The sequence below is a fragment of the Eleutherodactylus coqui genome, chromosome 6, assembly GCF_035609145.1.
Source record: "Eleutherodactylus coqui strain aEleCoq1 chromosome 6, aEleCoq1.hap1, whole genome shotgun sequence".
Lineage (NCBI taxonomy): Eukaryota > Metazoa > Chordata > Amphibia > Anura > Eleutherodactylidae > Eleutherodactylus > Eleutherodactylus coqui.
The window spans coordinates 158,659,419-158,674,262 of record NC_089842.1 but is presented as its reverse complement, the minus strand read 5'-3'; the positions used below and the strand labels follow the sequence as shown (position 1 = coordinate 158,674,262).

Sequence of the window (14,844 nt, the reverse complement as noted above, 5' to 3'; positions counted from 1 at the left end):
TAATGCTTTATTCATAGTACTGGGCTCCCTATATAGAGAAGGGAGGCCTTAAGGGCTCATGTCCACGGGGAAAATCAGGCCCGCTCCGGATTCTCCATGGAGAATCTGCAGCGGGTCCCTCCTGCCCCGCGGACATGAGCGCTGAAAATAAGAATAAATGAGAATAAACTCACCTCCCATCCGCTCCGTTTCTTCTCTTCGCCGCGGCGTCATCTTCTCTGCGTCGCGGCCGGATCTTCTTTCTTCGGCTCGGCGGATGCGCATGATGACGTCGGTGACGTGCCCCGCGCATGCGCCGTCCCGAAGAAAAAAGATCCGGCCGCGACGGAGAGAAGATGGCGCCGCGACGAAGAGAAGAAACGGAGCATGTGAGTAAATTCCGAATTTTGTCTCCCGCGGATCCGGACGGCTTCCATAGGCTTCAATAGAAGCCCGCGGGAGCCGTCCCCGCTGGAGACCCGCATGAAAATGGAGCATGGTCCAGATTTTTTCATGCTCCATTTTTTTTAAAATCCCTTTTATTGACGATCCGCGGGTATTTATCTACCCCGCGGGTGGTCAATGCATCCCTATGGGGTGCGGATCCGCGGGCAGGAGAAGAGTTAAAATCCGCTGCGGATTTTAATTCTTATTTTGCCCGTGGACATGAGCCCTAAGGCTCCTGGACCCAGGTGCAACTGCATCCCCTATAGTTACACCAGTGCCCCCTATTCCCCAGCAGTTTAGGACTAGCTCTGCTTGTTCTGCGGGAAAAGGACATTACAGTTTGGGATGATTCTATCAACTAAGATTCTGGCCTTTAAAATGACACCAAAAGCAAGTTAGTAGTCCTCTCAGAACCGAAGCTACAGCTGTTAGCTGTGAATTCGATATTCCTGACTCCACTGTGCATGTGTGCAGAGGGGAGATGAGCCACAGCAGAGACTATCTGTGATCTTCCTATATATCTCCCTGTCCCAGTAGTGGGGTGACACTGGATTTTGGTCATGTTATCACCCCCCCCCCCCCACCACCACCTCTCCTTCACCCCCATGCCCCCTCTCATTCCCCCATCAATCAAAGTTTATTTGCTCTGATTGTCACATATGGGGTTTTACCCAGAAAAGGAGTGAAATGATGAGAACTTGGGCATCTAATCACTCCTCTACGTTGTTTAACAGTGAAGATGTTGCAGTCATTGCTAATTGTGACATATATAAACATTTTTACAGATTATAAAAATGTTAAATGTTTTCCCCTTTTAAACAAGGTTTTAAATATTGGAAAAAAGGGAAAAGAACAAAATCCACTCTACCCAAAATTGATATTACAACATCTATTGTTACCCATACTGTAAAATATTAAATTATTGATAAAGCACAGAAAATTCCATTAAAAAAAAATTACAAAACCGCCATCTCTTTCTTAAAAAAAAAAGCAAGAATAAAAAATTTTAAAATAATTTTGCCTCCAGTAAATTTTAAGTTATTCAATACATTATATATACCTGAAATTGGTACCTATAAAAACTAGAACATGTCCCCCAAAATACAAGGTGTCATACAGCTATATTGACAAAAAAAAAGTTATAACCAGTGGAACACACAACGAAAGGAAAGGGATTTGCTGGCAAAGGCTAAAATCAGTTATGTCACTAAGGGGTCAACATGCACTTAAGGCGATTTGAGTTCTGCATCAGGTACACTTTGCAAGAGACATGAATTCAAAGTCTACAATAAAAGTGATATTTTCGTTTTTTTTCAGTTAAAGGGGTTGTCTCGTGAAATCAAGTGGGGGTATACACTTCTGTATGGCCATATTAATGCACTTTGTAATATACATCGTGCATTAATTATGAGCCATACAGAAGTTATTCACTTACCTGCTCCGTTGCTAGCGTCCCCGTCGCCATGGATCCGTCTAAATTCGCTGTCTTCTGGCGTTTTTAGACGCGCTTGCGCAGTCCGGTCTTCTCCCTGGTGAATGGAGCCGCTCGTGCCGGAGAGCTGGTCCTCGTAGCTCCGCCCCGTCACGTGTGCCGATTCCAGCCAATCAGGAGGCTGGAATCGGCAATGGACCGCACAGAGCCCACGGTGCACCATGGGAGAAGACCTGCGGTGCATCGTGGGTGAAGATCCCGGCGGCCATCTTGGTAAAGGAAGAAAGAAGTCGCCGCAGCGCGGGGATTCGGGTAAGTAATAAACTTTTTTTTTTTTTTTTTTTAACCCATCCCTTGGGTTTGTCTCGCGCCGAACGGGGGGCCTACTGAATAAAAAAAAAAACATTTCGGCGTGAGACAACCCCTTTAACGTGACTATTGAGGGATTAAAGAGGTTGTCAAGAATCATATAAGCATTGCTGCTTTCTGCCAACCAGCAGCACACTTTTCTACAGGATCTGCATGATCTTGCAGGTCAGCCACATTCACTCACTGGAGCTGCGCTGCAATGGCACAGTTTCTAGAAGAAAGCAGCTATGGTCTTCTAGACCAGGGCAGCCCCTTTAATTTCCTGATAAGTTTATTATATTATCCTCTGAGGCCACAAGGCTGCTTGTGCTGCACATTAGGACGTGACATGCACCCTCCTGCCCCCCCCTTCCCCCATAGACCTTATATGCTACCAGTTTACAGTAGAGTGAGATAATGTTATGTCTGCAATATTGGATCATTCCAGTGTGGAAAACTGGGCATGGGAGATTACGATCTGGTAATATTCCCAATCGGACAGCTCTACATGTGTATTGGGTAGAGTAGCCAGAAAGGCTGAATCTATCCTGTATATTTTGATTTTTGTAAACCCATTTCCTCTCTCCATACTGCTATTTCTGGTGTGATAGAAGAGCGGTTTTGTGTGTTCTGAGCATTCGGATGTCTCTTTTGTGCCGCTGCTTCCCCTTCCCCTGTCATGGCATGCAGTCTCATAGACCCCATGAGGAAGAGACATTGTAGCTGCACTCCTTGTACTGAACATTCTGCAGGCAGGGAAAGAAGCCTAATAAAGATCTATATCACAAAGTTTTATGCATTGGCATGTACTATTTCTGTATGGGTGGGCATCTACACAATGTAACTTTTAGTAGCGGAACGTGTGACACAATAACTAACATGTCTCTTGTATTTACTTTCAGGCCAGGAACTTGCAGACGGGGGAGCTGGCTGCGGTGAAGATTATTAAACTTGAGCCTGGTGAGTTCTTGTGCAGGAAGTGTTGCTACAAGTCTGTGTTGTGAATGTGCCTTGTGGTTGAGTTGGATATCGGCTGTTCCCTGACATCTCTTGTTACATGTGTGTATTCTCTGACCTGAAAATAAAAATCGGTTCGGATTTAGAAAATCAAGGAGAAATTTTTCTGGACAAAATAGTATAGTATTGGCACGATTCACTGCTTCTTCTGGGATTTCTGAGCAGCGCTCCAATACATATGAGCCTAAATGTACCTGTCTAAATGTTTTCCATCTGTTCAATCTCTGTGCCCTTGAGCTGTGTTCACACAATACACACGATATGGCTTGTTTGGTGTGTTTAGCTAAACAATGATTTTGTCGTATTCACAACATCTTTTCCCACATTGCATATACAGATACACTTGGAATCAAAAGAATTTCTTATTTTGCCAAATTTACAATGAAACAAAAATAACAAATAGTTATTAGTTGTGTTCAACAAGTGGCATCTCAAAATTCAACACAAAATACCACTTTTCATGACTACTGCAGTCTCCAAATTATTCGTTCCCTTCATGACAAGGGTCTTTAGTAATTAGCAGAGTGCCCTTCTGCTGTTAGGAACGCTGTCAGAAGCTGATGTATCACATCTGCAGCAGATCATGAGGAATCTTAGTCCATTCCCCATGGGCAATGGTCTCCATTTCACTAATATTCTTGGGTTTGGGCAACTACCTTCTTCAAATTCCACTGACGATTTTCTATGGGGTTCAAGTTAAGTGACTGTGATGACCACTCCAGAATCTTCCAGGACTACTTCTGAATCCAAGCCTTGGTGGACTTTGAGGTATCGTTGCAATCATTGTCCTGTTGAAAGGTCCAAAATTCCCAAGTGCCGGCCCCATTAAAAGCAATGGGAGAAGATCAGGATCCCCTGCTGCGGCTGTGACAGCTGCAGCAGGGGAATTTCTTTGGCCCCGCAGGAATGCGAGGCTGTCACTTCCAGGGGTTCCCAAATGTTTTCATCGGGGTCGGCGGTAGCGATGTGACAGCTGCGGCAGAGATTAAGGGAACCGCCGTAGGGATTCGAGGCTGTTTCCATGTGAAAACTCCTTGCGTCCAGCGGTTTTCAGAAGGATTGTGAGGGTGCTATTGGGCCATGAATCATAGCCCGATATCGCCCCCGCCAGTGTGAAGGAGCCCTTACTGTGCAAATGGAAACCACAGTGTCTGCAAAAGGCCTGCAGCAAGACTTGGCGTCAGCAGATACTCAAGAGTTTTCGACCACCTGCCAACTCAGGAATCTGGTGGCAGCCGGTGATGGCTTCATCTTTCTGCTACGTCCAGGTAGTGTAGCAAGTGTACCATTTTAACAGTGAACTTTGCTTCTAAATGTATCTTTTGTGGATAGGGAGATGACTTGCAATTGTTGTACAACCACTAAGAACTTTCTGGACCTTTTCTGGATATGAAAACAATCTTAATATAATATGATTGTGAATGCGGAGTTATCCTATTTAAAGGGAACCTGTCACCTTGGAACAACACCATAAACTAAGTTATGTTGCTGTTTGGGAAGGTGACGGGGAGCTGGGGGTTGCATTTTTTTAAACTTGTGCACTTCATCGCTCCCATGGTGTGAAGTCTGTGCACGGTCTGAAAATCTGACGCTCTTCAGACCATTGTGCGCACTCTCTCCTATAGACTCCCATGGGAGTACGCAGACAGTGGTCTGAAAAGAGTCACCGTTTCAGACCATGGGGAGCAGGTGAGCATTTAAAAAAAAAATAAAAAAAAAATCCCAAGGCAACCCCGTCACTTTACCGAACAGCCTCATATCGTAGTTTTATGGTGCTGCACCAAAGTGACTGCTTCCCTTTTAACTATTATGTAAAGATCGGGGCTGCACAAAATGTTAGTTTTTTGTTTTTGTTTTTGTTTTTATGGAAAAGTTTACTATTGTGACACTACACAGTGCCAATATCTCTTGTCGTTCAATTGTCCTATTAAAGCAGTTGTAGAGGATTAGAAAATCGTTGCTGCTTTCTTTCAGAAAGGGCACTGCATCGGACCACCATAAAGTGCTTGTTGCAGCCTAGTCCCATTGCAGTAAATGGGGATTGAGTTCTTCCAATACCATCAACAATTTGTGAAATGTGTCACGTCACAGCCATATGTTTCTAATCCTGTACAATTCCTTTAGTGCCGCAGTGGCCATATGTATGTCATTGTGTGTTGTGCTTTATTTATGTATGTCATTGTGTGTTGTGCTTTATTTTTTTCTGTTAGAGGGAAAAAAACGGGAGGTGATAAGGGATCGACATAAAATTTCGATTTGTTTAGTTAGTTTGGTAATAATTAATATCTGGAAACCACAGACTTGACAGGTGCTGTATGTAGAGTTGAAACCTTCTCACATGACTATTGTGTCTTGGGTGGCTGCCTGCCAGAGTCTGTTGTAATGAAAGTTTATGATTGTTCTTAGCTCCAATTCCCATCTTAAAGGCTATCCTGACACCTTACAGTCAGATTTTTTTTTCCTGTACTGTTACGGTGCTTTTGCATGTTGCAATCTGGATATCTTAAATCTGCAACAAAATCTGTATGTGCTAAGGACGACATGCCTAGCAAGTCTGTAGTAAAATATGCATGTAGGATGTGCAGATTTGGCCTTGGCGAAATTTTTTTGCCACGTGTGAAAACATCCTTACATGGGAGACCCTGTCATCACCTTTAAGCCCCATAAACAAAATGATGAGGCTCAAAGGTGAGGGAACGGGGAGTCCAGGGAGGTATCCTTCGTATTCTCTGGGCACCCTATTGCAGCGCTGTATCCCTGTGAACTCAACACAACTTTCTGTGCATGCACCTCCCATATAGATGAATGGGAGATATACATGCAATTAGAGCCAAGCTGCTGGCACGCACTGAGTTCACAGGGATACAGCCCTGGAACAGTGCATTCCATGAGATACTTCCCTGAACTCCTGTTCCCTCACCTTTTGAGCCCCATAATTTTGTTTATGGGGCTCAAAGGTGATGACCGATTTTTCCTTTTTAAATACAAGAAGTCCAATGATGCGAGTTTATAATGTGTTACATATTCAGTAACAGATTTTGCAGCTAAACCTCCATTCTGTGCTTTCTCCAGATTGGCACCCGGTTCCTTGGCTCGCTTATTCAGAACATGAGCCTCAAAACATCCAACATATTAGCACCAAAATCTGCAGATTTCTTTGTGGATTTCAGAGCAGATCCCCAACCCATAGTCGATTAAACCCCATTCACTCTTATTGCATTTTGCTTTCTTGCGAAGGTTCTATGCGGATTCTACAACTGAACTTCCACAACAAATATGTGTTGTATGACTTCAATGGGGCTGTTTCATAAGGTATTCTCTATTGGGGTAGATGAAATACACTTTGTTTCGGCAAACTCTGTCCATCTATGCATGACACTGTTTGTGGTCTCACTTGGTGGCTTTATTCTTTTGGTCCTTAGTGTTACTGATTTCCAGCTCTAGTTTGACATATAACAAATGTGGATACATTTCCTATAGGTTACTACGGACACCATTTTTGCTATCTAGTATTAAAGGGGTTGTCCCGCGGCAGCAAGTGGGGTTCAGCACTTCTGTATGGCCATATTAATGCACTTTGTAATGTACATCGTGCATTAAATATAAGCCATACAGAAGTTATTCACTTACCTGTTCCGTTGCTAGCGTCCCCGTCTCCATGGAGCCGTCTAATTTCAGCGTCTAATCTCCCAATTAGACGCGCTTGCGCAGTCCGGTCTTCTCCCTTCTGAATGGGGCCGCTCGTGCCGGAGAGCTGCTCCTCGTAGCTCCGTCCCGTCACGTGTGCCGATTCCAGCCAATCAGGAGGCTGGAATCGGCAATGGAACGCACAGAGCCCACGGTGCACCATGGGAGAAGACCTGCGGTCCACCGTGGGTGAAGATCCCGGCGGCCATCTTCGCAAGGTAAGTAAGAAGTCACCGGAGCGCGGGGATTCGGGTAAGTACTATGCGTTTTTTTTTTTTTTTTTTAAACCCCTGCATCGGGTTTGTCTCGCGCCGAACAGGGGGGGGGCTATTGAAAAAAAAGAAAAAACCCGTTTCGGCGCGGGACAACCCCTTTAACTTTCAAAACACATTTGAAAAATGAGAATGTGGTTGCTAAGTACAACTGCACTATTTGCCCTTGCACTAGTTTTTCTGTGTTTTTTATTTTATTTTTTAATGCATGTACTTTGTAAACTTGGCTGTATTCATATCTGCATTTATCATCTAAGAATTGAAGTAACCAAATACTAAAATGTATTTTTTAAAAGCATGAAGGGCAGCGTCACACGGCTCTGTTTGCACACGCAAAATCTGCGGACGCTAAAAACAGAGAATAGAACCCATTGGTTTCAATGGATTTGCTCTTAGAAGCACATTTTGCGTGTGCATTTCATCTGGACGCAAAAAAAACCGACCTATTGACCTGCATTTTCACAGTGAAACGTTCATAGAAATCCTATTGCAGATGCGCAAGGGGAATGGTGAAACACTGCGCCAAATGCAGAAAAAGAAGACTGATGGGCCGTATTAGCCTTATATAGCCATTAAAGTCTACGGGAAAGGTGCATCACGCATGTGAACTGGCCGTTTGTGCGCAAAAATTATAGTAATATGCGCACAAAACATTAATTATGTTGCTCTTCAAACATGGTTTATGTGCAAATATTTGCACAAACGCTCGTGTGTCTCTGCACAGAGTGTAGAGTTGATGAAGTCTGAGGGTGAGTCAGAAGTCTCCATACAGTCTGCATACATGTTTATTCCAATACAAATTTTAAAGGATACACAGTAATGCATAACTTGTGTGCCACATGTCACATTGAATACCTGGCCCATTCTGGTGACGTATTGACTCCGGCCTTGCCACCAGTATCAAATCTATTTGTTTCTCCATTGTCAGCGGTATCGCATATGGACCTACAAAACACACCTGTATGGAGATTTTTGACTCGCCCTGTATAGATCGCCTTGTTGCTGTACCCCCGTTTGCTGCATTTAAAAGGGGTTTTCTGGCATGCAGTGACAAGACCCCGCTAACTGATCACTGGTCACATCGGTGTCATGTCTTTGCTGCTATAAGTATAGCGCCTCATCATTGCAACAACGGAAACCATGCCTAATGGTGGACTAGGGAACTATTGGCAAAGGAACAGTAAAGTATTTAAAAAGTAAGTGCAGCACTCTTTCATTCATTTCAATGCAACAGAGCTGCAATGCCAGACACAACAGATTCAACAATTGTGATGCGCTCTAATTGTGAAATCCGCGATCGCCATCTGCACAGACTTAACATTGTGTATGGGCTCCAGGTACCCGCGTCATCTCTTAGCGACAGCATGGTAAATGCAAACCATGAACAAAAAAACCCTGTACTGCGCATGACCGCCTGCAAGCTGCTGCAAATAGATTAATGAGGTACGCAGTGTGACTGGCCGGGCTGAAAGCCAGAATCTGCTGTGGGCCTCGCGCATGCGGAATATGGCCCGTACCGTGTGAGCCCGTATAAACCCTTTAAAACAGAAATTTGTAGTATGTGTTTTGCAGGCTTGTAGGTGATTTTTCACCATGGATTTCGCCCTTGCATGAAATCTGTTTTGGAATATGTTGTGTTTTTGGCTTTACTTGCTTATTTACATAGATAAGGGAAACTTTAAATTCACGCAGTAACCATTTCTCACTGCTGTCTAGAAGGAACTTTCGTTATTATTTTGAGTGGGTTTCATGAAAGCAGATGTTTTTAGTATTTCCTCATAAGTAGATGGAGGTGTGTGAACTTTTTGGTTCAGTGGTTCTACAGCAGGAAGAGCAAAAAAAGCTACAAACGCAAACCTCTTCCAAAACAGATCAAAAACAGTCATGTGTATGCAATAAAGGCAGGCACAAGAGTCCATTTATGATCTAATGATGTTTTAGATAACATTCATATCCAGAGCTTCCTCGGAATTCTGTCCTGGGCCAGGCTCACACGGGCGGTTCGCAGAAGATTCTGGCTTTGAGCCCGGCCAGACACCTGGTGTACCTGCTGTTTCTGTATTGTGGATGGCCGTGGCAGCTCGTCGTCTGTCATGCTCAGTACAGTTTTTTTTAATTTTTTTTTTGAATGTTTGTATTTCCCGCATTGTCGCTAAATAATGACTGAGCCACGTCAGAATAGAGCATGCTACGATTTTTCCTCGCCCACGGAATACGCAATTCATATCGGCGAGTGTGAGCAAAAAAGCATAAGTACATGCTTTTCAATGCCCACGTTTTGCCGCGGATTCTGCAATTGGGATCCGCCCGCGTGAGCCCTGTCTTTTAGGATGGTTTTACACAGAACTGTTGAAGAAATAGTCACTGCAGCGAGTTGTTGGGGTACCAATGACAGTTGTTTGTGGGCTTTTACTTTAAACGATAGTTGTTCAGGTTAGACCAAAAATGAATCAACCAACAACTATTTTGTAAGTGGGCTGATGCAAACCAGTTAGTAACTACCGAACGAACTCTTGCACATCACCTGGTTGGTGGCCATCTTTGCACAGAATGCTTATCAGTCACATTCACTCAATCGAGCGACTAATTGCGCAATACTTGTCCTGTTTAAAGCCAACTTGCCTGTCAATTCTGACATGGCATCTCCAAGTTTCCTAACTCAAGGCGGGACAGTTTTAATTTTTTTTTATTTTTTTCTGACATTTAGTAGTGTTATGTAACAAAAATTAAAGGGAACCGGTCATGTTCCCCACAGCACCATAAACTAAGTTATGCTGTTAGAGCAGGTGACTAGGAACTGGGCGAGGTATTTTTTTTTTTTTTATACTTTCCACTTTCCCACAATTTAGCGCTGTCCCCACTGAAGTCAGCGCGGCATCTAAACGTGGCTTTTTTCAGAGACTTCTTTAGCAGAGCACGTGCACGGAACTCTGAAAAGAGTCCGATTTTCGTGCTGCGCGATGACCTTAGAGGGGGACACTGCTGGATTGTGGGAGCAGGCAAGTATTTAAAAAAACCTAACCCAGTTCCCCGGTTACATCTCTAACAGCATCTTAACTTAGTTTATGGTGTTGTAGGGATGTGACAGGTTCCCTTTAAACAACTCCCAGAAGACATTGGAGCAGTGTTCAGTGCAACATTTCTGACATAGTATTAGACATAGTATTAGAGGAGTCAGCCCATGAAGGAAAGTTTTCCAATACCAACAGGATTGAGGATAACTATCTGATGGGGATTCTAACTGCTGGGACCCCCACCAATCACATAAATGAGTGGTCCTGAAGGTCCGCAACATGAAGAGAGCAGTGGTGACATGTGCATTTCATTTCACATAATTTGTATATTCCCATCTTGCCTTAATTATTAAAGTTGAGAATTTGTTGTAATTGTATCCAGGCTAAATAATTCTGTCAGTGCTAAGCACCAGGAATCTCTATTCTGATGCACTTTACCACTGATACATTGTAGCAAATGCCACAAGACAGGGAAGCGGGAGGATAGCCTACACTGTATTCAGTTCTCCGGTCTCAACATCATAATCTCCACAAATGTAAGTCTGGTTCCTGGAGGTCCCACCTCCAAGCCCCCCAATGGTCAGACCTTTTATCCTGTATTCTGTGAATATGGGATACATGTCTTGAGTGGAAAAAAAAACTAAGCCCTTTAGGTCCAGTGTCCACTTACATGCACAGATTTCACTGCTGAATCCTGCAGTGGTATCCATGTGTGCCCACGGACATGGAGAGGAATAGACAGTTTCTTACCTCTCCAGATCCAGCGCAGGTCTCCTCTGTCGCAACCAGATCTTCTTGTGTGAACGATTTATTGATCCGTGTAAAATGAGCCTTGGTCTTATACTAGACCTGGGTTTATGTTGCATGTATAGCGTTGCTGTGTTGGATTAGGAATTCTCAGCCATGTTCATTGTTGCTGGAAGTGTTTTTGCAGGTGACATAACATAAGCGAGTGTTCTGACTGCTGACAATCTACAGTGTCTTATTACTTTCCATTGTGTTATTTGCCACTGCAATTCTTGTGTGTCTTCCAGATACAATGCCAGGCAGTCTTTAGTATCCCCAGATGACACATATGATATTCTAAGCAGATGTGGAAAGTCCTGACTCCTGTGTCACTAATGTAGCCAGCATTAGTTCTCTTTGTGTGTCACACTATACAGGGAGGATCCGTGATGTGTCATTTGTGGACAGCAGGTAGACTGGTATCGCTATGAGGTCACTGTGGTTTCATGTAAGTGGTGTACATCACAGGCTGACCTCATCCACAACTGCCTTGCTGGCACATTGACAGCGATTCTCTGTAGCCCAGAGGCTTTAAATTCTGGAAAACACATTACCTATTATCTCAGTAGCTTCGTAATTTTTTTTTATTATTCGCAACTGTCTTCTACCATTTTCGTCTCTGGACCTGACATACAGATGTAGTAAAGCTGAGTTTGTTACTTGGTACAAGGTGGTTTTATTAATCCAAATATTGTACTTTTCTGCTAGAATTGCACTGAAAGTATAGTGTACGTGCTGAGCACTACTATTTTGTAGGGGCCACCTCCACTTTTGAGCTGATAAAGGAGGGAATGGCTAGAAGTTGTACGTTGTGCAACTGATGAGTCTTCCAGAATTTGGTGTAGCTCAGACATGCGCACCAAATGCCTTGACTTGCATGCGCCTCCATGAAGAGCAATGGAATGTCCATGCAAATAAGTTCTTGTATTGAAAACAACGGTACTAGAATTTAAGTGTTTTCCAGGGCTATAATATTGATCCATCCTCAGGATTGAGCAAAACCTAAAAAAGGACAAAAAGTCACACTAGTGACCCAACTTTTCAATAACCGACTATAAAAATAATCTATTTCATTCATCTTAAAATAGGTACAAGGGTCCAAAAAAGAATATTAAAAGCTGGGATGTGTTTTATCTATTCACAGTACTGAATAGACACTGACAAAGGTGTTCTGTATTACACTACTATTAGTATGGTGTTGAGGAGAGAAGTCCCTGATCTCCAACTCTTCTATTGAAATTGAGAACACAGACTGAAAAATTGAGAGGTTCACACAGCGTTCTCCAACATGTCGCACTCCCTGGGAAACAGAACAGCATGAGTGGCCCTGGGACAGAAATCTGAATATCCTCCTAGGTAAGGAATAGCAGATTGGTGGGGGTCCGGTCCGATGCCTGTCACCTCCACTGATCTGTTTGCAGGAGCCTCTGCACTAGAACCATCACAGCTTGGTACATTGTACAATGGCTCAGGATAGTACTGCAAGCCCAATCCCATTTCAAGTGAAGAGAACTATAGTACTTTTCAATGCCACTAAAGTGTACTGAGCTGTTATAGTTTGGTACTCAGATGCTCCGACAAATAGCTGATCGACGGAGGTGTTGTATATTGAACCCCAATCGATCTGGTTTTGATCACCTGTCTTGAGGATATTTCATCAGTATTAGGCCGCTGTCACGTGACCAAGAAAATCACACGAGATTTGTATGATGCAATGCACACAAATCTTACACAAATCTAAACCCCATTCTTGTGAATGAGGTCATATACATGAGCACTTTTGGTCTTTTTTTTTTCTCTCACCCCCACCCCTGCATTGTGGTACAGGGGAAAAAAATAGCAACATGTCCTATCTTTGGGTGTTCCCTAGGAGTGAGACTCAGGGTTTCTCACTGAAATCAATGGGAAACACTTGCCAATCCTCTGGCATGGCTGAAAGGATCGCAACTGTACTAAAATGATTGGAAGTGGTTTTGACACAAAAACTTCTTTCATCCGTGGGGATATCACGCGAGCACAACATCAGGCTGAGTTTCACGGCTCAATATCGCGCTCGCTCGTCTAAAATTAGCATTACAGTCCCCAAAAAAACTCCTTCAAGGTGTACCTGTAATTTCAGGTGACTTTTCAGAATAAGCTGTCATGTTTTTTACATGAGGACTAGCACTATTTTTGCTTGTCATACAGCTGTATATGGAATTTACCACCAGTTTTTCTCTCTGCGTGTTTCATGTCTAAGGCCGCCTGCAGACGAGCGGGTCGGATCCGGCGGCGAGAATTCTCGCCGCGGGACCCAACCCGAGCGCCTGCAGAGACGAGCGCGTACGCGCCCGGCGGCCCCCAGCTCTTTCATGTGCCGGCTGCCGGGCAGCCGGCACATGCGCCGACCGGAGCCGGCGGCCGGGTGAGTGATGTTTCTGTGTGAGGCTCTGCGAGCCCCGCACAAAAATAGGACACGCCGCGGTTTGTTTGCTGCGCGAGATTTCGCGCGGCCAAACCGCGGCCGTCTGCATAGGAGTGCATATTGTAATGCACTCCTATGCAGGCTTTGAGCGGCGGAAATCCCGCGGGAAATCCCGCCGCGGGATTTCCGCCCGTGTGCAGGCGGCCTAATTCTCCGTTTTCTCTTCTCAGTTTTCCCTGAGACTGCTGTGTGCAGATTTTGCTGTGTTTATTTTTTAATTTTTTTGGTGCGGAATTTACACTGCTGAAAATCTGCACCAACTTCGCTACGTATGAACGCACCCTTAGGCTGGATTATCACGGGGCGGATTCCCGACGGAAATCCTGCGGTTTGGCCACAGCGAAAAACCGCGAGATTTCCGCCAGGAGAACCGCGCTTCAAAACTCGCGGTGGTTTTGAAGCGGCCCGGCCGCTTCAAAATGAACATGCTGCAGTCGGCAAATCTGCGCTGCAGCAGAGGCTTTTTCCGGCTTAGCTGCAGCAGATTTGCCGTCCCGTGTGGACGAGATTTCTGAAAAATCTCGTCCACATGGCTGGCTAATCCCAGAATTAGCGGCCGCATGCGGATTTGCCACGGCGAAATTCTGCAAAGAATTTCCGCGGCAAATCCGTCCCGTGTGAACCCAGCCTTAGTGTGTAATGGCACATTGAATATGCTGCAGGAAGTCATTGAGAAGGAGGGGCAGGCAGTATGGCCGCCTGCAGACGGCCGGGTCAGATCCCCTGTGAGAATTCTCGCAGCAGGATCCGACCCGCATCCCTGCAGGGCCCAGTGCGGCTCTTGCCTGCTCCCGTGGCTCCGGCTCTGTGATGTGCCAGCTGCCGCCCAGCCGGCGCCCCGGGATTGACATTTTAGTGCGGGCCTCTGCGAGAGCTGCACAGGAAGAGAGCATGCTGCGATTTGTTTTCCTCATGTATTTTTCACGTGGACAAATCACGGCCGTATGCATAGGATTGCGTTTTGTAATGCAATCCTATGCAGGCGGGGACGGGCAAAAGTCTGTGGGAAATCAGATTTTAGATCCCTGCTCACTGTGGGCTTTGGAGCTCTGATTGATAAATTCTGCTGTAAGAGTATGCATGTATGACTGTCAATTATTGACTGGCCCCTCCCTCTGGACTCTTATGCCCACAGTAAGCAAGGATTTAGATCATAGAGAATCTTTCCCAATAACACTACCAACCTGCTCAGCTCCTCCAGCTGTATAACATGGTGCCCACAGAAAAGACTGTGTTCTATGTGACGGACCTACTTTAAGAAATCAAAACTAATGATCAGTTTGTTTTCATGGACACCTTCTACAGAAATCGCAGGTTTTCTACAAATGTCAACGCAAGAAAAGATCAAGATGCGTTTCTTCTGTAAATCTAATTATCAAAGTTTTGCAGGAGACCGCT

The 14,844-nt window shown here is 44.7% G+C and overlaps 1 protein-coding gene across 1 annotated transcript in view; it reads left to right on the top strand.

Moving 5' to 3' along the window:
* The window catches only part of MAP4K5 (mitogen-activated protein kinase kinase kinase kinase 5), a 111,259-nt gene that overhangs the window by 32,504 nt on the left and 63,911 nt on the right, over positions 1-14,844 (top strand). The window contains exon 2 of the mRNA XM_066608074.1: positions 3,109-3,166. Coding sequence (XP_066464171.1) covers positions 3,109-3,166 — 58 coding nt within the window. The remainder of the gene's footprint in view (positions 1-3,108; positions 3,167-14,844) is intronic.